Genomic DNA, 24777 nt, shown 5'->3' with positions numbered 1-24777 from the left:
GTGACCTCCGAATTTCTCTGATGTTCATGACTCTCATTCTTTGTTCTATATTACATTTTATAATCATTTTATTTTACATTTTACATATCATTCAATTTTTTCATATTAATAATTTCTAATTTTAATATTTATGCTCTATAAATATAAATATAAATAAATATTTCTCATAAAAAAAGTTCATGATCTAAAATTAATTTATATAAAAGTTGTGCTCCTCACTATCACATTGTCACGTCCACAAAATTGATGATGGAGGAAGGAGAACATTATCATTTTGTACTTATCACGTCTCTTTTCCTTTTTTTTCTTTTTTAATGTTATTCACAACATAGCAAAATCTATATCAAATCATTTCAATTCAATCTTATTGACCTCCAAATGTTTCTCATGTTCATGACCCAAATTCTTCAATGTTCTATATTGCATTTTATAATCACTTTCTTTTACATTTTACATATCATTCAATTTTTTCATATTAGTAATTTCTAAATTCTAATATATTTTCTACTCTATAAAGATATATAAAAAATAAATATTTCACATCAACAAAGTTCATGATCTAAAATTATTTTTCAAACTAATCTATAAAAAAATATGTTGGTTAAACAAAGTTGAAATTTATTTATTTTTCACATTAGTCTTTAAAGAAATATATTTCACATCAACTTTAAGTATTACAAATATAATTTTATTTGCTATCTCCAATATTACATATTACAAAATGCAAAAAAAAAAATTGTATTAAATTACTTTAAACACATTTTATATTGATTAAATTTATTTAATATTTTTAATTTTAATCCGATTTTCACTTTTAAATATATTGCATAGGAAACTTCAACTCCACAAAATGTAGTGATAAGGGAGAATATGATTTCAAAATTCAATGATATTTTACAAGATGAAAACTTATGCACCATACATAATTTAAGGATTGTCTCAAGAAATGATACATACAAACCTATCAAAGGAACATTCAAAAGATTATTTTTACCTACTACTATTATCAAGAAAATCAATAACATATCCATTAGCATCCTCTACACTATGTATAGTTTGGTTCAATGGAAACTCTAGATCAAAGGGTGGATGATAGAGTTGTCTTAACAGGTACAACATTAACATTTTGCACATTCATTACTAATTTATTTCACTCTAACATATCTCATATTTTATCATAGATATTATTAGTACACTTCATGCACTTGGAAATGAAGAAGATGTACTTGTCACTGACAAACCAACAAAAATAAGGAGATTGAAATTGCTACCAAAGGAGTAAATAAATTACCCTTTCTTTATCATTAATTATAAATTTTGTTTAAGTAATAATTTTGTAGAATTCATTATATATTTCTTTATATTTTCACATGGAAATGAAGAATGTAATATAGAACATTATATTTTCACATCTCCCTTTTTTTATCGGTTATTTTCAAGAATGAAGTTGTTAAAGTTACTTGTGGCAAACATAGTCTTAGAATTTGAAAAAACAATCAACATCCAAGAAGAAGACTCAAAAAGAATTATAGTCACTTCTATTATGGTTAAGAAATTCAGAGGTTTGATTACTTTCACACATTTAAAATCCTTAACAAAATTTATATTCTACACTTTATATATCTTACTACTCTATCTCTTTTCTTTTCTTTATGTATATAATTCTTCAAGTTCTGCCAAGATTGATCTTGATAAGAGAATGTCAAAAAATAGAAGATATTTGCAAGATATAAGAATGGATATAAGAATCACAAGTATGCTAACCTTCCATGACCTTCATATTCATAATATTTAATAATACTTTATTTTTTTCCTTAGTATTAACATATATATAATAACAGGATAATGTGTTCATAAGAGATGCCAAAAGAAAGTAACAAAAGAGGAAAATAAATACACTTGCAAAGAATGCAAACAACCATCCAAGTACCCAACAAAAAGATTTAATATTTGTATATAATGAATTATTTTTTATAACATAATTAAATAAATATTAAAATTTTAAAAATATCTTTTAGGTTGAGGATACAATTGAAAGTCTCTGATGACATTGCTGTAGCAACATTCAGAATGTTTGATCGAGATGCACAACAAATTCTAAACATAACAACATTTGAATTCCTTCACATCCAAAGTACAAATAAGATTGACATACCCCAATATTGTATATCCTTTGCAAATACACTTCTATTTTTGAAATCATGCTCACAGCTCACAACTCACAACTTGAAGGAAGGATTTGAAACCGTCACAAGGACTTTTATCTAAAAAAATATCATTCAGCATGATTCTCTCCTCATAGAACACGTAACCATATTTATAATTTATTTTCATTTTTACTTCTTGTACAAAATATTAATAGTTTTATCCACTGATTAATATTTTTATTAAAAAAAGAAGCCCACTTCATCACAATAAATATCATCAGATGAGTCAGGTGAAAAACTAATTATAAGTTAAAGGCCAAAGTTACAAGCATCTAATAAGTCAAAAAGTGTATCTTCATCATCTAATGAAGAAGTCTATCAAATTTCACAAAGTCCATTAAGAAAAAAGGCGAATAAAACCATCATAAGTCAAAGTTCAAAGCTACAATCATCCAAAAAGTCAAAAGATATATCTTCATCATCAAAAGATACAAAAAGTCTATTTAAATGAACAATTTTTGGTATTTTATTCGTATCATTTTTATGTTTTTTACCATTATGGTTGATTATTTTTCTTTCATTAAATATATTTCTTTGGCTGCTTTATTATGTCAGTTTCACTTTATTCTTATGTTTCTCTCATAAAATTTATTCTCAATGCTTGTTTTTATCTTCACGTTAATAAACTTTAATTGAGTGGTCAACCTCTAATTTTGGAATATTCCTTATAAATATATTGATAAATAAAAAATATTTTAATTTATACATAATTATTTTATCTCATTTAACATTAAATGATATAAAATATCATTGATAATTATATTTTGAAATTTAATTTATTAAACAAAAAAATTATTTAAATATTTCTTTAATTATTTACAAACCCGCGCAACATGCGACTATGGGTCTAGTTTTATAATTATAGGAAATGATAATAAAGATAATTTTTGAATAATCTATCGTTGAAGACAACTTGTCTTTGAACCTATAGTTTCTCATGTCTTAGTGTTCTTTCAGTACATCTCTCATGATATATATATGATACCAGAGTTCAGCGAAAAGAGATCAAACAGACAGATAAAAAGTAGGAATGGTGAATGATGCAATATGACAAGTACAGATCAAAATATTAAAACAATCATCAAGGACACACCGTTAAACGATTTACAAATCCCAGTCTTTCACAAAAGAAGCAACCGAAACGGCGGCAGAGCCGCACAGGATCGACAATGAGGAAGAAGGGAGATGAATTGAAACTTGAAATTTATTAAACTTTGGAAGAAGTGCTTACAAAAGTTGTTCTTAAGCAGAGCACCTCTAGCCTCAGAAACTTGAAAAATGACTAAAATGAAAAGGGTGCCTCACATTATGGACGAGGACTCCTTTTATAGCCATAGGATTTACTGTTTGCTACAGTACCGGTAACTTGACCGGAACTACTACAATGATTGGTGCAAAATACCGGTAACTTGACCGAAAAACTAAATTACATTGATTAAGCAGTTGAGTGATCTTAATTAATTAATCATCTTCTAAAGAGATGCCAAAACAATAATCCTCATTCTGATAGAAGGGATTGTCATCTTGATCATCATTTTCTTCTGGGGATTCAACTTCCTTCTTTGTGATACTTTCTTCTTCTTGTTGAAGTAGATGGAGAACCTCTTTTAGATTCTTTGCCAGACTTTCTTTGGATTTGGAGCTAGCCAAGAATGCTACTAGCTGAGACTTTTGATTTAGAAACAATAATGTTTTCGGATCAGCAGGTTTTAAAAATTTTGGGTTGGCCTGAAACCAAGTTTTGACTTGGTCTGGAGTTGCTTTTGATGTGTCGAATTGAGTCCATCATTTGACAAAAGCGTGTCTTTACAGGGGTGAAAATTGCTTGATGTTTTCTGTCTTCCCATATCTATATTGCCATAAGAAAATCCATGACAAAGCAAAGTTGGAGAAATACATTAAATCAGCTGGAATTCTTAATTCCTGGTTAAACATTTTGTTGAATTGGTTAAATCCTTGTTGGACTTCTTCTGAATAAATTTGTGAAATTGGTCCGAAATAATTCCACCATTGGAGGAACCAATTTGGGAAATTATACACTGTGTTGTTTTTAAAGTAAATCAAACATGAGTGTTTAAATTTATTATTTTGATGCCAAAATACATTGGTCTAGGCATCAATGTAATCCCAATACGTATATCCTATTTGGTCAAATGGAGCAGAGAATTTCTTGGGTTGGTTTAGGTTTGATCCATAATGTCATGGTTGCATTACTTTTAGGATTTGAATGGTTGAATGGGTATTCGGGTTTGGATCTTTGGAGTCTTTGAAGTGTTTAATGGATACTGAATTTGTATCCACTAAGATGAACTCATAGAATTTTCTGGTTTTGTTGAGGCTCGTCGGCTTGTAATGGAATCCCTGCGGGAAAGCTTTTGCAGTTGCCTTAAAGGGATTCTTGTCCCAATACTCTGACTCCATCTGCAAAACAAAAAAAAAAATTCTTTGAAACATAGCTGTTAGCTGGTTTTGGTGTTGGGTCTTGTTGAACCATTGTTTGTTTGCCTTCGAGGTTGCTAACCGTCTTGGTTTTCTTGGCAATTTGGATTTGTTTTTGGAGTTCTATTTCAGAATCATCATCTGATTCTGAAGCCATTTTTGCCCAGGTCTTTTTGGCTAACCTTAGAACTTTGGTGAGGCCCATTTCTTTAAGAGCTTGGAGGGTTTGGATTGACCAGACATAGTTTGCCACAATCTGTTTGGTGGTGATTGGTTTTGGGGAGTCCTGAGTTGATGACTCTTCAAGTTTTGATTTCTGGGTAGATGACCCAGAAAATGTTGAGGATGCCTTTTTGGTGTTTGGCTCTGGTAGAGCCAGTATTGTTCCTTTGCTAGACCTTCCTCCTCCACCGGAGGAATTCTTCGCCTTAGGTGGCATTAGTGTTTCTCTGTAAGAATTCATGTGCGAGGTAGTCAGGCAGAGAGTTTGAGGTACTCTTAATATATTCTATTTCAAAATCAAAGACACTTAAAATTGCTTGACATCTTGCAAAAATTTGTTTTGAGGCAAGGTTTTTAACATCCTTTTGAAGAATGTCTTTGGCTGATTTGCAATCAACCCTGATTAAAATTTTTTGATTTAATAAATCAGATTGGAGTTTGGAAATGCACAAAACAATTGCTAAAACTTCTTTTTTAACAGTTGAATATTTTTCTTGTGCAGAATTCCAATGCTTTAATGTGTATGCAATGACATGTTCTTGGGTATGGACTCTTTGTTTGAGGATACCACCATAGCCTATGTTTGATGCATCTGTTTCGACAATTTTGAATGCCTGTGGAATGGGAAGATACAAATATTTTAGAGAATGGACTTTGAATTTGATTTCTTTTACTGTTTGGGTATAGATGTCAGACCAAGGAGGTAGATTTTTCTTCAACTTATCATGTAATGGTTTGACAATGTTATTTAAGTAGGGAACAAATTCTCCTACATAATTCATACAACTTAGAAATCTTTGTAACTGGGTTTTGTCTGTTATTTGGTTTGGGAATTTGTTGGCAAACTCTATTGACCTTTCTATTGGAATAATCATACATTGATATATGTTATGACCAAGGAACCTAATTTTAGTTTGGAACAAATTGATCTTTGATTTGGAGACTGCCAATCCATTCTGTTTGATAATATTGATAAAAATCTGAATTTGTTTGAAGTGCTGATCAATATTTTGTGAGAAGATTAAAACATCATCTATGTAGACAATGACAAATTTTGAGTAAGGATTAAAGATATCATTCATAATTTTTTGAAATTATGAAGGGACATTCTTTATTTCGAATAACATTACGTTCCACTCATATTGCCCGAAAGGTACAATGAACGTTGTCTTGTACCTGTCTGATTCTTGGATTTGGATTTGCCAAAATCCAGATTTCATATCAAATTTTGAAAATATCTTTTCCGAATTCAATCTGTTGAGTAGATCTTTTTTGTTTGGAATAGGATACCTAATCCATTGTAATGTTTGGTTTAAAGGTTTGTAATTTATGACTAGGCGAGGCGTACCTCGCTCAAGTTTGGCCTATTTATTGACATAAAAAGCAAAAGCCCAAAATGGATGTGGAAAATCAGAACATACTATGGATTCAATATGCTTTAATTAAGATTAGATTTTTTTCTTTTATTTGAGGTTTTTCTAGTTACAGTTGAATATTATTAAAGGACACTTCTTCTTTTAAGAAGTTGATTTGGTTAATCTTGTTTTCTATAAAATTTATATTTTTGGAAATTGGTTTAGTGGAAAAATTGAATATAATTTTCCTACCCAAATGATTTGTAGTTATTCCCTCTTTTGATATCTGAAGGGGAAATAATGCTCTAATAAAGGGGGTACCTAGGATTACTTCATTCTTAAGGTTCTTTACCAAAAGAAAGTTTGTGTTAATCCTAAGGCCTTGATTTTCAATGATTGCATTTGATAGTTTAAAATTAATTTTTAATTTCGAACCATTTGCTGTACTTAATTTGTTTGAGGTCTTTTCAAAGAATTTTGTTGGGATTAGACCTTCCAAAATACATTTTGAATCCGTCCCTATGTCAAATAGGGCCATTGTATCGAAGACAAAATCATTAATTATGATTCTAATGTTTATGTAGAATTTTTGGATTTTAATCTTGTTGATTAATCCCATAAACATTTCATCTTCTAGATTTTCGATTTCATTTTCGTTATCCGTTTCAGTATTCTCAGAATCACTGCTTTCTTCGAGATGAGAAAGGATAATTTGGTGGATTTCTTCTTGTTGACAAAGTTCTCTAACTTCTCTTTTTAAATTATTAATCTCTGTTTGGAGATCCTAGATTGTTGTTGGTTTGACAGAAGTGTTTTTCTAATCATTTGAATATGTTACTAACATCGGATTTATTATTTGTAATAAAATCCTTTTGTCTAGGTTTTACCTCTAATGTTTTCTTTAGTTTTTCCAGAAAACCTTCTTTTCCTAGAGGCCAGGTATGGAATTGATTATTTCAAACAAAAGATCTTGTTCTCTTATTAGAGTATTGATTTGTCCATCATCATTAGTTGATGATAATTGGTCATCCTGTTGGACCATATTGAGATTTTCATCAGAGAGCATAGAGGATGAAGTTTCTGTTTCTTCCTCCGAAGTTTCTATGAGCAAATTATTTATCTGGTCTTCAATAGCTGGTTCTAGCTTAAGATTTCTTAATTTCTTTTTTAACCTACAATATTTATTAATGTGACCTTGTTTTCCACAATTGTAACATGTTATTTTTTATTTTAATTTTTGTCTAGGATTCTCTATTTCCTTACTGGTTGAAGGTTTATGCGAGTATCTCCTTCTTGGAAATCTCTTTTTGTGGACAGGTTTATTCTCATGGATTTCTTTCCTAGAGGTTTGTTTTTTCTTTTGTTTTGGACAAGCTGGTAGTCCAAACTGTTCGCAGAAATAACCTAATTCCTTCTTTGTTTGAGCCTTTTCTTTTGCTAACTGTCTTTGGATTTTGTCAACTTGGCAAATTTTCAAGGCTACCTTTTGGACATAAGAAATTAATTGACCGTATCTTAAGCTTTCATATGGAATGTCTCCATTAGCAGACTGGGTACGGGTTTTATCTCTAACCTTATCTCCTAATGATCTTGGAAGACCGGCTAGAAATTTTTCTTTTCAGAAAGGTTGTTGACTATCTTCTCTGGTGTAGACTCTAGTTAGGAAGGTAAAGGTTGTTGACTATCTTCTCTGGTGTAGACTCTAGTTAGGAAGGTATCTCTGTACCACCTAAAATCTGCTAAAGTTCTACATTTAAGGTTTTATAATAATTTTGCAGACCTATCTTTCTAGAGAGACGGGTCTCCAATAAAATGTTAGGCTATTGTAAATATTAATGTATTAATAGCATCATGAATCTCTTTATCATCGTCATTAGTAATGACTTTTCCATTGAGATTTGTCTTTACTACGCTGTAAATTTTTTATTTTTCTTCATTTGTGAGATAATTATCTCACCATCCTTTCAATTGTTCGAAAAATCCTGCCACTAAAATATCTATGATTGTTTCTTCCGAACACTCATGGGAGGTTTTGTAGGTTGTGGCTACCATAGTCATATGTTGGAGTGTATTCATGATATTATACTCCGTTTGTGCATCTATGTTCCATTCATAGATGTTGTTTGCACTAAAACTCTTAAAATTCTTTTCACCTCTTTCTTCTAATAGAAGGTCAGGGGCAGTTGTACGCTGATAATATAACTTAGAAGGTGTTTTCCAATGTTTAGAATTAATTGGATTTATATCTTTTTCTGATACGGAACCTATCTTAGTTGTGTTTTCTGAGTTTTGGTCACTATCTTCATTAATGACATTAATTAATTTGGAGGTACTCCTTGTTACCATTTTTGATGTATTTTCTAAGGTTTGAGGAGTTTCTGGGATGACTTTAAGTAAACTATCAATTTTATTTAGTAATTCGCTATTGTTGTCACCTACTCCTTCAATTAAGGACTTATTTTTTCTAAGTTCCCTAATTTTTCGTTTTGCTTTATCACTAATTTTAAAAGGTTTAAATAGTGGTTTTTCAATAGGAATACTTGTTGATGCTTCCTCAATTGTTTTATGTTTAGGAATTACCTTAGTTTTGATGGACTCTCCAAAAACTTGTAAATATTTGTTGGTATAATTTGCCTGTTCCATTAGGCTTTTAATGTCTTTAGAGGTTGCTTCCTCATTGACATCTTTTGTTTTGAACGGAATGGCCATGACAAGTTTATTATTACTGTCTTTGACATTTGGTAGTTGGTATTGTGTTGTGGGAGGTAATTCCGATTGGATTAACTCACCATCCTTCATTTGCTAGTTTGTTATAACATTTGTCATTGGATCACCTATGATGTCTTGCTTCCATGGGTAATCTATATCCTTTCTAATGGTATAAGCATGCAACCAATCAAAGAAAAGGACATTAATTTTGACTCTGTCGAAAAATTCATAGAACCTGTCTTTTATCTGTTTTCTGTTTGTACCCTTGTAGTGTTGGAAAAACCATCTCCTTTGAGGTTTATTCTCCGGAGAATAAAAGTCTTTCCTAAGGATTTCCTTATCAATGCTAAAGTTGTCAGATAATATCATAAGGTTCCATAGAAGAATAAGTTGGGGAATGGATCGACTTTTGGTCGTCCTCCTATTCTTGGTTGTAAGTTGTTCTAGGAATACTAGATGTGGTATCTAATCCTTGGAGATTTACCGTAGGAAACTGGTTGTGGGACTTAGATCTGGTTAATCCTACTGGGATTGTACAAGTTCTAACTAAAAAAGATCTTTTGGCTGACTCATATTCAGACCTAGAGGCTTCTATTCTTGATGAAAAATAATTTCTCCTATTGAAGGTTATTTCTACCTTACTGGAGTTATCCTGTTTGATTTGTTCAATTGTCAGAGCGGGTCAGGGAACAGACGGGCGTGGCCTTATCCATGACCCATTTTTTGGGAAGAGTTACCTCATCCCATTTTATTGTTCTCGGAAGAGAAACATTGACCTTTGTCATATCAGTGATAAACAAAGTTGTTTCTCCTCTTTGAGGTTTTAATAGGACTCTAGATGCACAAGTGTTCATGACCTTGTACTGGATCCTATAGATTAGAGCTGCAGGGATCAATCTTTCTTTCATGTCGAGACCATGAAAGTGGATGTTCAAGAACAGAGAGTCAAGAATGTTTCTATCCATCCGACTCACTGTTTTGTTTGGGTAACAATTGAAGTATACTGGTCCTTGTCCTAGGCTTGTTTCTACTGTTCATATTAAGGAATATTCAAATTTGTTATGCCTAATGTCTCTAAGGCACATTAAAACTGTTACATCTATGCCCATATCAATTAAGGGCTTGATGGCTACTTGTACACAACCGATGTGTAAATATTTATATTTTCAGATATGTTCATAAATTGAGTTTGAAATTCTTCCCCTATATCTTGTCCTAGAGAAATGTTATTTTCTACAGTTTTGATTATGTAATCAAAGTTGTGTTTGTCTTTAATTGTCTCAGGAACATACAGTGTGTCCTGAGGGATTTCTAGAATGTTCCAGTCATCCATGGTTTTGATTTATATCTTCGAATCGAACTTCCTTATCGAAGAGATTGTGTTTTGGGGCGACCTCGTGGGTCTGGTTTTCATGCTCATTGAGCAAATTGTTATTTTTGAGTGAATTCATTGAAGAAGAGGATAGAGACGAGTTGGATCTAAATGAAATGCGAGAAAAGGAACGTAAAAGGCAAGACAAGGTAAATTCATCCTCTAGTATCTTTGCTATCATATGGTTCCATAGAAATATTGAATCATTCACCATTCCTACTTTCCAGCTGACATATTGCATCATTCACACACACACACACACACACACACACACACACACACACATATAAAGATCCCCTGTGTGTCTTCGTAGGGGTTGAAAGTAGTTTCGATTTCTAACCTGGTTTTGCACATGATTCAACATGCATTTAGTTATGTGATAATGACAAACACATAATTCTTAGAAATTCTACGTCTCACACCACATCATCAAATCTATTTTGAAGTAAAAAGGATTTCATAGCGACCCTTGAAAAAGGAAAAAATAGGATCTCTAGGGGGCAGACTTTCTTTGACAATTGGATGATTCACAAATTCTTGGCTCCACTTGTAGAGCTGAGGAAATTTCTCACTGCTTAATAACTCCAATCTCCCTATTTCTTAACTATAGTAGGGACCCAAAATGCTATGTAGACAACAACAATATCTACCAACCCAAACTCCTCTCCTCCAAAGAACTTCTTGTCCTTAAGTTCATTCTCATGAAACTGTAGAGCCTCAAATGTTTCTTCAACATTTTTCTCACATTCTTTCTCATCAACCTTAAAAACAACATTCCATGCAGGAAACACAACCTGATTTCATAAATCAGAGTATTCATTAGTGATTATTTTATAAAATAATTAGGACTATCAGAATTTAGATTGAGTAATGTGGAAACAAATATGGTACAAGAATTCTTCAAATCATAATAACTTGAGGTAGTTCTTAAGTGTATCATAGAAGACATATATCAGAGAGGATTTATAACAACTCACACACCCCTGCTTCACTAATTGAGTTAAACTCCCTTTATAAGTTAATCATAAGTATGATTTTACACAAAGTTGATACAATTAATGAATGAAAACTATTCAAAATTCTTTTTTGTTTTGAGAGTTAATTAACTACTGAGTTCTCTAACATATTCCAACTTTCCAAGATTTCACATTTAGATGTCATGAAAGGTGATGTTTTGAGGACAAACAGTACATAAAAAAATTAGAATACCTTGTCATCTATGAACTTGGACTAGAAACGAGCCAAGGCTCTTTGGTATGGATCAGAAGGCAAGATGGGATTGTTCTTCCATGTCTCATTGATGTACTCAGCAATCACAAGGGACTCTGCTATGGGCTTCTAATTGTGAACAAACACTGGAACCTTCTTGTGAACTGGGTTATACTTGAGAAGCAGATCACTCTTGTTGAACAAAGTTTTTTCAACGTAGTTGTATTCAACTCCCTTCAACTAGATAGCAATTTGAACCCTACTAATGAATGCACTTCCCCTAAATCCCAAAAGGGTAACCTCTTCGTGACTAGCTGCCATTGTTTGTAGCACTTCAATTCCAATGACTTAGAATAATTAGGGGTGGGTAAATGGGCCCAGGTCCATGGACTGGCCTACGGGGCCCATCGTCCATGTGGGTTACGGACCAATTTTTTTAAACGGTCCATGGTTATGTCATATTTTTGGGCCCACCCCACTTAACCCGCGAACTATGTAAGTTTGGCCCGCGGGATCCATGGGTTGCCCGCAGCCCGCATTAGGTTTGATTTGTGTGACCCTGACCTAATTATATTAGGTTTGATTTCTCTTTTTCACTTTAAACTTTTCTTTTAAAATAACAAATAAAGAAATATATTAGATAAGTTAAAGATTTAAAGATAAAAATAAAATATTTAAATTAAAAGATGATAAGATAGAAAAGGATAAGATAAGAAAAATAAAAGATAACAAAAATAAAAGATTAAGATAAAAAAAGATAAGTGATAACATGCTAAAAATCTTCCTTTTTGATATTTTCTCGATCTTTTTTTTTTAATCTATCATTTTCATATCTGTAAGTCATAGATAATAAAAATGTCAATTCTTATCATTTAAGCTAAAAATAATTGTTAAATAAATATTTTTAACGATATTTCAATATATTTTTATTATAAAAAATAGCTCACATCATATATAGCCGTTATCATTGTAGTAGGCTAAGAACACTTTTTCTCCTCACGGTTTTTCTCCACCACACAGTCATGCACGCGCACAAGTCATACGACTCGTTCCCTTACAAGGAAAACAAAATGCGACTCACACTCACACAGTCACGCGACACACTACAGCGGCACAGCCTCGGCCCACCATCGTGCCACCACGCAAAGTACATCTCTTCTCTCTCTAGAATTTATTTTTATCCTATTTTTGTTGGGGTTGATTCATTGTTATTGTACTCTTAAATATGGGGATGGAGAAGGCTCAAACTACTTCAAATATGGAATCATTTGTTGTAGGAGATATTTAAATTTTATATTTTAGATTTATTGCTTGGATTTTCTTTTGTTAATACATTATTTATTTTATTGATGCAATTGACTAATTATTGAGATTTTATTTACATCTGTATTGAACTTAATTTGATTGTATTATATTTTTATTAAAATTGAAATTCTTTTAAAACTAGGCCCACGGACCGGCCCGTTTGACCCACGAGATTCGCGGGACGGGGGCGAAACAATTTATTTGGTTCGTGTATGAAGCGGGACGGACTGACCCGATCTGCTGCTAATGCGGACTTATGCGGGTGGACCTTACGCGGGACGGGCTGGGCCGGCCCGCTTACCCACTCCTAAGAACAATCAATTCCAAAGTCTTATTTTGGTATCGAGAGTCACAAGGCATCAGGCTTTTATAGAGCTAAGATGAACTTAATATAATATTTAATTTATGAGTTCTTGAATATAATTTTGTATGTATAAAAGAAATATTACAAAAAACTTGGCCCGGTCAATGGCTTAGAAGTGATGTAAGGAATTGCATCAGCAATATAGACTATACTATTGTAGTTCAAGTGTGAGATTAAGTCCCACATTGGATAAAAGTAAAAAAGTTGAGTACCATATAAATAAGAAGAAGATCCATAAATATAAGCTTTAAGAGTGCTGTTAAATTTCCTTTTTGGATTCTGTGCATTTGGGACATGCAAAATGCGCATCCAAACACACTTTTGGAGTCCATGTTTTTCCACATTCAGGCTCAACTTAAGTTGATATTACTTAAGTTGATATTAAAAGCATGAAAAAGAATATTTCAGATGCATGTTTGGAAAGCATAGTTCACAACTTCACGAGAAGAGAGTATTCAAATGAAAAAGGTTTAGTTAGATAGAAGGGTTATGTATGAAAAAATTGTTTGATTTTGTAGTAACTAATATTAAAACTTATATCTCAAATCATTTTTAGTTAATTGAGTGCATAAAAATCTTTACACTGGTTGCTGTAAAAAAAAATCTTCATGCCAATGATGTATAAAAAAAAACAATTTATTTGAATAAGGTCTATTAGTTTTTTATTTTATTTTATTTTAATTAGTTTTAAATTCTAATTAAGTCTAAATCGAAGTGTTTGAGTAGTACTACACTAGCTCCTCTAATTTTTTTTATTGTACAGTAAAATAATTCTAGTTCATGTAATAGGGTCCTTGAATTTATGATACCCCTAGTACAACAACGACACCATGTAGTTGATTTATCCGCATAGAGCCAATTTAAAAAACAACCACAACTTAAGTGCTGCATAAATCAATATTTTTTTATCAGCACAATAACGTTGTGTAATCTGCACAAGCTAACTACACAACGACAAGCTAACGACTATACTATTGAAACTATTAAGAGAGATTCAAAAGTGTGATTCACTGAAATTCGTAATGGGTTGAAAAAAAGATCGTGTTGCTAATATTTTTGTAGAATTAAATATGAAACATAATATGAATTTAGACAAAGTTGATACAGTTAATGAATGGAATTTATTCATTTTTTTTAATGTTTCTCTAACTTATTCCAAGATTTCACATATAGATGTCATGATAGATGATGTTTTGGGGACAAATCAAGAAAAACTATTTAATATTTTGTGAGTTTTATCACTTAGATATTTTTTTCATGCATTTTATTATATTTTTTTAATATGAGTAAATTATATAAGTCTCTTATGAGGTTTAACTAAATTACATAAGTTTTTTTTTAATCACCAAATTAACCTTATAACTTATGAAATAATGTAATACTTGTAAGATGTTTAGATGCTCGTTAAAATCATAATGACTACTTCAAAATCACAATAACGCCATTATGTATAACCCCTGTCCTATTTCAATATGTGAATATTGACCTAAGGAAAAGAAATTTTCATGGCAAGAGTTACAGCTGCAATTTCATACTACATTATTCTTCATAATCTGGCAAAGAAATGCCATTCATTGCAATTTGCAAAACACCAGCTTGCTACAAGTTTCTAAATAATCAGGAGTAAGAGCTTTGAGTAATAGAAAGATGCTACATAATTTATTTATTGAAATAGAAAAATGTCAGGAACAACCTTGGATTTCTTTGACATGGAAAAATCCAAGATTACAACTTAAAAGCACCCATTTTGAAACGAAATTTTAACAACAACTCAATGTCAAACATCTAGTGCACATAATTTCCCTTAGAAATTCTGAGAGTCTCACACTATATCATCAAATCTATTTTGAAGCAGAAAGGCTCTCATAGCCTTCTTTGAAAAAGGCAAAAACTGGGTTGTAATGATCTCATATAAAGAAAAGCTTCTAGAAGGAAAAAATGACTCAATTGAAACAACTCAGCCGAGGAGAATATTTGACAAATCTTACATACCTACTATGGGTAATAGAAAGAGTGTGAGAGAGAGAAAACCCAACTCTAAATTGGTGGATTATGTAACCAACTAATAGTGGTATTTAGAGGAGAGAGAATGTGTAGTGAGGGGAGTGGTAATGTGTAAACATCTTTCTTTCTTCTTCTTTTTCTTTGGTGACTATTGTACTTAATCCTTCTAATTATACACACTGTCCTTCTAATTATACACCCTGTATTCTTAGATATTGATTCTCATTTTCAATACGAAAATAAAATGAATACATTCTATAATTTCTAGTTTTTCTCTTTCATGGGTCTCTAGGGGGAAGGCTTTCTTTGACAACTGGATGGTTCACAAATTCTTGACTCCACTTGTAGAGCTTAGGAAATTTCTCACTGGTTAATAACTTCAACCCTGCAATTTCTTGAATGAAAGGGACCCAAAATGCTATGTAGACACCAGCTATATCTACCAACCCAACCTCTTCTCCTCCAAAGAACTTCTTGTCCTTTAGCTCATTCTCAAGAAACTGCAGACCCTCATACGTTTCTGTAACATTCTTCTCACGCTCTTTCTCATCAACCGTGAAAACAGATTCCCGTGCAACATCCACAATCTGATTTCACAAATCACATTATTTATTAGTGATTTTTTTATAAAGTTATAAGGACAATCATAATCGAGTTACCAACATACTCTCTAACATATTCTTTCTAACACATACTATACTAATATTACAAAATCAGGTGACAAACCTTTAAGTAAAAAGTGTGATATGTCAAAATTTGTAATTTTAAATTAATTTTAGTCAATATTAAACCGTGTATTACTATCATAGTATCATTTTTGCTATAATCAAATATGGCACATAATACCTTCTAAGTTCTAACCCACCCCAAAATTATTGTTTTCCCCCAAAATACTGAGTCCATAAAGATTATAAATCATGATAATCGGAGGTAGTTCTTAAATGAACTTGACCAATCAGTAGTATGAATTTAGACAAAGTTAATACAATTAATGAATGGAATTTATTCAACTTTTTTCATGGTTCTCTAACTTATTCCAAGATTTCACTTCTAGATGGCATTAAAGGTGATGTTTTGGGGACAAATCAACAAAGCAAGAAAAGAAGATTTTTGAAAAGTAGAGTTACCTTGTCATCAATGAATTTGGACCAGAAACGAGCCAAGGCTCTTTGGTAAGATCAGAAGGCAAGATGGGGTTGTTCTTCCATGTCTCATCAATGTACTCAACAATCACAAGGGATTCTGCTATGGGCTTCTCATTGTGAATAAACACTGGAATCTTCTTGTGAACTGGGTTGGATTTGAGAAGCAGTTCACTCTTGTTCCTCAAATTTTCTTCCACATATTTGTATTTAACTCCCTTCAACTTGAGGGCAATCTTCACCCTGCAAGCAAATGCGCTTGCAATTGCTCCCAAAAGGGTAACCTCTTCGTGACTTGAAGCCATTGCAGCACCTCAATTCCAAAGTCTTAAAACAATCAATTCAAGAGATTTATTTTGGTCATAGACTCCCATCGCTTCTGGTTTTATAGAGCTAGGAAGATTAAATTAATAAAGAATTAATTAAATTTTTATTCCTTTATCAGATTTTAAATTTTTGGTTCTCAAATTATTTTTTTAAAATTTAATTCTTAAAATATTTATCTTTCAAAAATTAATTTCTGCCTTTAACATTTCTGTTAACCGATAAAATATCATGAAATATAAATATCACATACATGTCGTGACATTTATTATGTTTAAATAAATAATTAAAATATTATGTTATTAAAATATAAAAGAAAGATAGAAGAATTATTGTTAAATTCTAACGCTTTAAACATCTATGAATATACGATAATTATTCACGAAGAGATGTACGACATCGAACAAGAATTTATTTTCCTCATCTATAATCTATGATGATGTTTGTGATCACTTAAATAATAACTCAACACTTAACAAAAATTATTAATTGTAGATACTATTTATAATAATGAAAATTATTTAAGGAACAAATATTTTAAGAAAATAGTTTAGGATAAAAAATTCAAAACCCTTATTTTTCACGACTAAAAACTTAATTCACTTTTAATATAATATTCAGTTTACGCGTTGTTGACTATAAAGTGCGGTAAGGAGGCATCGATAAATTAAGAATAAGTATCATATTCTAAAACCATTATAATACATTCTGTAATAATTTTTTTTAGTGTTTCCACTTTCCACACACTGATATGATATCTTATCACAAACTTCAATTTTTCCTTTTCATTTAGTTTGTGTTAAAAAGAATTGTAAGTAAATATACTTCCTTTTTTTCTCATAACTTAATGCATACAGATGTGAATAGTTAAATAGATATTCGCATGTTCCCAGAAGCAATAATTGAAAAAGCAGCGTGGGGATGACTCCATTGTCGATAGAATAGAAGTGATGCAAGGGATCACATCAGCAACATCCTAATAAAAGAATCGGGCCGTACAAAATGGAAATTGTACACAGTAACACTGGTTCACATTATAAGCGTGGGAACGTTATCTTATGTAGTACAGTTCTATCGTTTTCACTTGTCTGCAGAATTGTGATAAATTATTCTACCTATGAAAAAAGAATTTAATTATAATAATCATTTTAAACTTTATAATGTCATCTAAGATTCTTAAGTAACTAAAAATATTAAAGGTATAATTATCTGTATTACTATACAATGGTTTTGAGTTATTAATTATTCAGAAATGTTGAAGGCAGTGGTGGACTTACTTATAAGTAAGGGTGCATTTTTTTTTTTGTGTAATTAGAAAACTGCAGTCTCTCGCTCTTTGATAAAATTATATGTAAATAAATTGTGTTTTTTTTAGTCTCTTTTATTTTTATATATTCTTTTTGAAGGTGTTTCTTTGGTAAAATTTTATAAAATACAAATTTTCATTCTTTTCTCTCTTTTGTAAAATTTAATTTTGTCTCTTTTATTTTTTGTATTTTGATAAAATATTTTTTTTTCATTTTTTTGAAGTTTTTCTTTTGTAAAATTTGAAATTACTCTCTCTCACTATCACATGAAAGTTAACCTTTTATAGGCAAGTGAAAAATGAAAGGAAAAGTCAAGTTTGAAAACCAGTTGCAACAATTTCAAACATATTTAATTGATTATTTTTAATTATAATTGATTCTTTTGATCTTTAGAACTTTTGGGTTCTAGTATGAATCAATAATCGATTATTCTTTCCATGGCAATAGTTTACCACTGCAATTAGTACATTATTATACGCAATGTCCCTCATAATATCTGGCAAAGAAATTCCAATCATTGCAAACACAGCTTTGCTTCAAGTTTCTAAATCATAAAGAGAAAGAACTTTGAGAAATAGAAAGATGCTATATATTTATTCTTTGAAATAGCAAATGTCAAGAACAACCTAGGATTTCAAAGGGAGAAATCCTAGATTACAACTTATAAGCATCATTTTGAAACAAAATCCTAATTAACAGCGATATAGCTCAATGACAAACAAAACAAGTAGTCCACACCACACACAATTTTCCCCAGAGATTCTGAGTCTCACATACATGAATCTATTTTGAAGCAGTGAGGCTTTCATAGAAGCCTTTAACAAACACATAATTCTTAGAAATACTAAGTCTCACACCACATCATCAAATCTATTTTGAACCAAAAAGGCTTTCATAGAGACCCTTGAAAAAGGAGAAAACAGGATCTCTAGGGGGCAGACTTTCTTTGACAATTGGATGGTTCAAAAATTCTTGGCTCCAATTGTGGAGCTTAGGAAATTTCTCACTTGTGAATAACTCCAACCCTGCAATTTCTTGAACCATAGGGACCCAAAATGCTATGTAGACAGCAGCAATATCTACCAACCCAATCTCCTCTCCTCCAAAGAACTTCTTGTCCTTTATCTCATTCTCAAGAAACTGCAGAGCCTCAATTGCTTCCTCAACATTCTTCTCACGCTCTTTCTCATCAGCTGTGAAAACGGATTTCCATGCAGCACCAAAAACCTATTTCATAAATCACAGTATTTATTAGTGCTTAATTTATATTATAATTAGGACAGACTTAACTGGGTTATATATATAGCATAAAAAGTAGTGCTAACTGCTAGCAAAACAATCTCTACACTCTTTCTAACAACTATACTATTGAATAAAGTTGATTAAAAATTACAAGATTAGGAAAGATTTAAAAGTGTGATTCACTTAAACTTGTTATTTTTAATAAATTTTAATTAATAATAGAAAATGATTGAAAAAAAGGCATGTTAAAAATTGTGTTGCTGATATTTCTGTACAACCAACTGTGAAACATATATAATACCCCACCCCAATTAATACGATTTTAGACAAAGTTGTTACAATTAATGAATAGAATTTATTCAATTTTTTTTTTTAAATGTTTCTCTAACTTATTCCAACATACAAATAGATATCATGAAAGGTGGTGTTTAGGGGACAAATAAGAACAAAACAAGGAAAGAAGAAAAGTTGAATTACCTTATCATCAATGAATTTGGACCAGAAACGAGCCAAGGCTCTTTGGTAAGGATCAGAAGGCAAGATGGGGTTGTTCTTCCATGTCTCATCAATGTATTCAACAATCACAAGAGACTCTGCTATGGGCTTCTCATTGTGAATAAACACTGGAACCTTCTTGTGAACTGGGTTGGATTTGAGAAGCAGTTCACTCTTGTTCCTCAAATTTTCTTCGACATATTTGTATTCAACTCCCTTCAACTTGAGGGCAATATGAACCCTGCACACAAATGGGCTTCCAGTAGCTCCCAAAAGGGTCACCTCCTCCTGACTTGAAGCCATTGCAGCACTATTCCCAAAGACTTAGGATAATCTATTCGAAACACTTGTTTTGTTCTCAAATTGCTAAGGCTTGGTGGGCTATATATAGAGCTAGAAAGATTATTTTAGTACAATATTTTAGTATAATATAATATTCAGCCTACGCGATGTTGACTAAGAATTATTTTGTATTAGTTTTTTTTTTTTTTTTTTGCACTAAAATCATGAGAACAATCCAGAAACAAATAGAAAAAAAAATACCTTCGCTGTCGAGAAGACTTCCATCGTTAATTAATTGCTTAGAGTTTAGTATTTAGAAGTGATGTAAGGGATTACATCACAAATCGTAATAATAGAATTGAACTGTACAACATGGAAATAGTATACAATAGCACTGGTCCCCGTACGTGGGAACGTTATTACATCTTACAATTTTTCTCCATCTATCGTCTTCACGGGTGGCAGAATTGTGATGAAATATTCAAGCTATTAGACCTTATGATCCTTTTGATTTGAAGAAAGGAAAACAAGAGGAAAAAAAAAGTTTCAAATTTTAATGGGAAAGAAAGTCAAAGAAATTATGAAAAATTTTAGAAGTCAATTTGTTTTTTTATACTTTCTCTACAAAGAAAAAAAGGAAAATTTTCAGAAATTTCAACGAGTCTCACACTTTAATCATGTTATTTTAATTTAAATATTTTTTTAAAATTTATTTTATTCTATTTCATTTAACCAAAATATTCCCTAGTAATGCCATCTAAGTAACTAAAAATACACTACTATAAAAAATATTATTTAGGAAGTACCAACTATGATTGTGATAAATCTCTTAAAAATAATATATTGACAATTTATTTATAATATATAAAAGTTGAATTCCTCATATTAAGTAAGTAAATTTGATGACTTGGAAGAACGAGAATATTCTTTTTTTGTGTCGGTCAATCTTTTTTTTTTTTTTTCTTCTTCAATGTTACTCACAACATAATAAAATTTTATACCAAAATATTTTAATTCAATATTAGTGACCTTCAAATTTTTCTCATGTTCATGACTCTCATTCTTTGTTCTATATTACATTCTATAATCATTTTCTTTTATATTTTACATATCATTCAATTTTTTCATATTAGTAATTTCTATTTTTTAATATTTATGCTCTATAAATATAAATAAAAATAAATATTTCTCATAAAAAAAGTTCATGATCTAAAATTAATTTATATAAAAGTTGACCTCCTGACTATTATATTGTCATGTCAGCAAAATTGATATGGAGGAAGGAGAACATTATACTTTTGTACTTATCACGTCTCTTTTCTTTTCATTCTTTCTTTTTCAATGTTACTCACAACATAACAAAATCTATACCAAATAATTTCAATTCAATCTTACTGATCTCCAAATGCTTCTCATGTTCAAGACCCAAATTCTTCAATGTTCTATATTGTATTTTATAATCACTTTCTTTTACATTTTACATATCATTCAATTTTTTCATATTAGTAATTTCTAAATTCTAATATATTTTCTGCTCTATAAAGATATATAAAAAATAAATATTTCACATCAATAAAGTTCATGATCTAAAATTAGTTTTCAAACTAATCTATAAAAAAATATGTTGGTTAAACAAAGTTGAAATTTATTTATTTTTCACATTAGTCTTTAAAGAAATATATTTCACATCAACTTTAAGTATTACAAATATAATTTTATTTGCTATCTCCAATATTACACATTACAAAATGCAAAAAAAAAAAAATTGAATTAAATTACTTTAAACAGATTTTATATTGATTAAATTTATTTAATATTTTTAATTTTAATCCGATTTGCATTTTCGTTCAAAAGATTATTTTTACTTACTACTATTGTCAAGAAAATCAATAACATATCCATTAGCATCCAATACACTATGTTGAGTTTGGTTCAATGAAAACTCTAGATCAAAGATGGATGATAGAGTTGTCTTAACAAGTACAACATTAATATTTTGCAAATGCATTACTAATTTATTTCACTCTATCATATCTCATATTTTATTATTGACATTATTAGTACACTTCATGCACTTGGAAATGAAGAAGATGTACTTGTCACTGACAAACCAACAAAAATAAGGAGATTGAAATTGCTACTAAAAGAGTAAATAAATTACCCTTTCTTTATCATTAATTATAAATTTTGTTTAAGTAATAATTTTGTAGAATTCATTATATATTTCTTTATATTTTCACATGGAAATGAAGAATGTAATATAGAACATTATATTTTCACATCTTTTTTTTATCGGTTATTTTCAAGAATGAAATTGTTAAAGTTACTTGTGGCAAACATAGTCTTAGGATTTGAAAAAACAATCAACATCTAAGAAGAAGACTCAAAGATAATTACAATCACTTCTATCATAGTTAAGAAATTCAGAGGTTTGATTACTTTCACACATTTAAAATTTTTAACAAAATTTATATTTTACACTTTATATATCTTACTACTCTATCTCTTTTCTTTTCTTTATGTATATAATTCTTCAAGTTCGGTCAAGATTGATCTTGACAAGAGAATGTAAAAAAATAGAAGATATTTGCAAGATATAAGAATGAATATAAGAATCACAAGTATGCTAACCTACCATGACCTTCATATTCATATTTAATAATACTTTATTTTTTTCTTAGTTTTAACATATATAAAATAACAGGATAATATGTTCACAATTCATGCAACAATCAATGAGATCGACTATACGTTTGGTTGGAATTATGTTGCATGCGAGAGATGCCAAAAGAAAGTTACAAAAGAGGAAAATCAATACACTTGTACAGAATGCAAACAACCATCCAAGTATCCAACAACAAGATTTAATATTTGTATATAATGAATTATTTTTTATAACATAATTAAATAAATATTAAAATTTTAAAAATATCTTTTAGGTTGAGGATACAATTGAAAGTCTCTAATGACATAGCTGTAGCAACATTCAGAATGTTTGATCGAGATGCACAACAAATTATAAACATCACAACATTTGAATTCCTTCACACCCAAAGTGCAAATAAGACTGACATACCCCAATATTGTATATCCTTTGCAAATATACTTCTATTTTTGAAATCATGCTCACAACTTGAAGGAAGGATTTGAAACCGTCACAAGTACTTTTATCTCAAAAAATATCATTCAACATGATTCTCTCCTCAAGAACATGTAACCATATTTATAATTTATTTTCATTTTTACTTATTGTACAAAATATTAATAGTTTTGTACACTGATTAATATTTTTATTAAAAAAGAAGCCTACTTCACCACAACAAATATCATCAGATGAGTAAGGTGAAAAACTAATTATAAGTCAAAGGCCAAAGTTACAAACATCTAATAAGTCAAAAGGTACATCTTCATCATCTAATGAACAAGTCTATCAAATTTCACAAAGTCCATTAAAAAAAAAGGCGAATAAACAAATTGTCAGAAGTCAAAGTCCAAAGGTACAACCATCCAAGAAGTCAAAAGATACATCTTCATCATCAAAAGATACAAAAAGTCTATTTAAATGAATAATTTTTGGTGTTTTATTTGTATCATTTTTATGTTTTTTTACCATTATGATTGATTATTTTTCTTTCATTAAATATATTTCTTTGACTGCTTTATTATGTCAATTTCACTTTATTCTTATATTACCCTCATAAAATTTATACTCAACGCTTATTTTTATTTTCGCGTTAATCAACTTTAATTGAATGGTCAATCTCTGATTTTAGAATATTTCTTATAAATATATTAATATATAAAAAATATTTTAATTTATACATAATTCTTTTGTCGCATTTAACAAAAAATGATATGAAATATCATTGATAATTATATTTTTAAATTTAATTTATCAAACAAATAATTTATTTAAATATTTCTTTAATTATTTATAAACCCGCGCCACGCTTAATGTGTGTCTAGTTTTTATAATTATAGGAAATGATGATAAAGATAATTTTCGAATAATCTATCGTTGAAGACAACCTGTCTTTGAACCTATAGTTTCTCGTGTCTTATTGTTCTTTCAGTTCATCTCTCACGATATATATATAAAGATCCCCTGTGTGTCTTAGGGGGTGAAAGTACTTCCGATTTCTAACCTGGTTTTGCACATGATTTAACATGCATTTAGTTATGTGATAAGGACATACATTAACGTACAATTTAACATTGATGCTTCGAAAGGGATTTCACCACTTAAAAAGTGGTTTGTGCTCATGTGGGGACTACGGGTGATGTTTGGGCTAATATGCTTTTTGTTTTTTTTTTGAGATATGAAAATTATGGGATATTATATGATAGGGACTCTCATTTGGAGATATGGTATAGATTTGGTTGGCTTTGCTTTATCTACATTTTATTTTTATTGTTTTCATTATTATAGCCTATTTTAAGGAGATTTACTGATATTATGCAATTAACTAGGATCATACCTTTAGATTTAGTTTATTCTTTTCTCACTTTTAGCCTATTTTTTTTTGAGGGATTTTTTAGCCGATTTTTTTGAGGGATTTTTAAGCCGATTCTTGTACCTACATATTTGAGGACCCTTTGTACAGAATCAATCAATCAGAAAATACAAATTTTCTCTATTTTATATTCTGATCTCGAGTGTTTGAAGATTGTTAATTTAGCGGATTTTTCCAAAAGAATTCGTGAAGCTTCTCCAAGGCATAAATTCTCAGACTTTGGTTGCTCTTTGGTACCAAAACTAAACGGACATATATGCATGCCTTGGTTGCTACTGGTGCAAT

General features: G+C 30.4%; 1 protein-coding gene and 1 pseudogene across 2 annotated transcripts; both read right to left on the bottom strand.

The window, feature by feature from the left end:
* Window positions 1-10739: 10739 nt before the first annotated feature.
* On the bottom strand, window positions 10740-16715 carry LOC100812052 (uncharacterized; annotated as a pseudogene).
* Window positions 16716-18525: 1810 nt separating this feature from the next.
* Window positions 18526-20452, bottom strand: GSTU30 (glutathione S-transferase GST 8). 2 transcript variants are annotated; one of them, XM_041016894.1, is made up of 3 exons: window positions 20240-20452; window positions 19679-20089; window positions 18526-19186 (listed from the first exon to the last, which is right to left on the bottom strand). In XM_041016894.1, exons 2-3 carry the CDS (start codon window positions 19997-19999, stop codon window positions 18830-18832), a joined length of 678 nt encoding a protein of 225 aa, XP_040872828.1. In that variant the 5' UTR covers window positions 20000-20089; window positions 20240-20452; the 3' UTR covers window positions 18526-18829. The 2 variants fall into 2 exon arrangements, with proteins under 2 accessions (XP_040872828.1, NP_001238675.2); NM_001251746.3 differs by lacking the exon at window positions 20240-20452 and having other exon boundaries at window positions 19679-20056.
* Window positions 20453-24777: the final 4325 nt, after the last annotated feature.

This window comes from Glycine max, chromosome 7, assembly GCF_000004515.6.
Source record: "Glycine max cultivar Williams 82 chromosome 7, Glycine_max_v4.0, whole genome shotgun sequence".
In the NCBI taxonomy this organism is placed as follows: Eukaryota; Viridiplantae; Streptophyta; class Magnoliopsida; order Fabales; family Fabaceae; genus Glycine; species Glycine max.
Note: the sequence above shows the minus strand (reverse complement) of the source record. Positions and strands in the feature narration are given on the sequence as shown.

Bases quoted from the DNA above. Each gene is read 5' to 3' on its own strand.
- GSTU30 (XM_041016894.1), bottom strand. From the start codon at position 19,999: ATGGCTTCAAGTCAGGAGGAGGTGACCCTTTTGGGAGCTACTGGAAGC. The intron at 19,187-19,678 runs GTAATTCAACTT...TTTATGAAATAG, and splicing joins CCAAATTCATTGATGATAAG to GTTTTTGGTGCTGCATGGAA.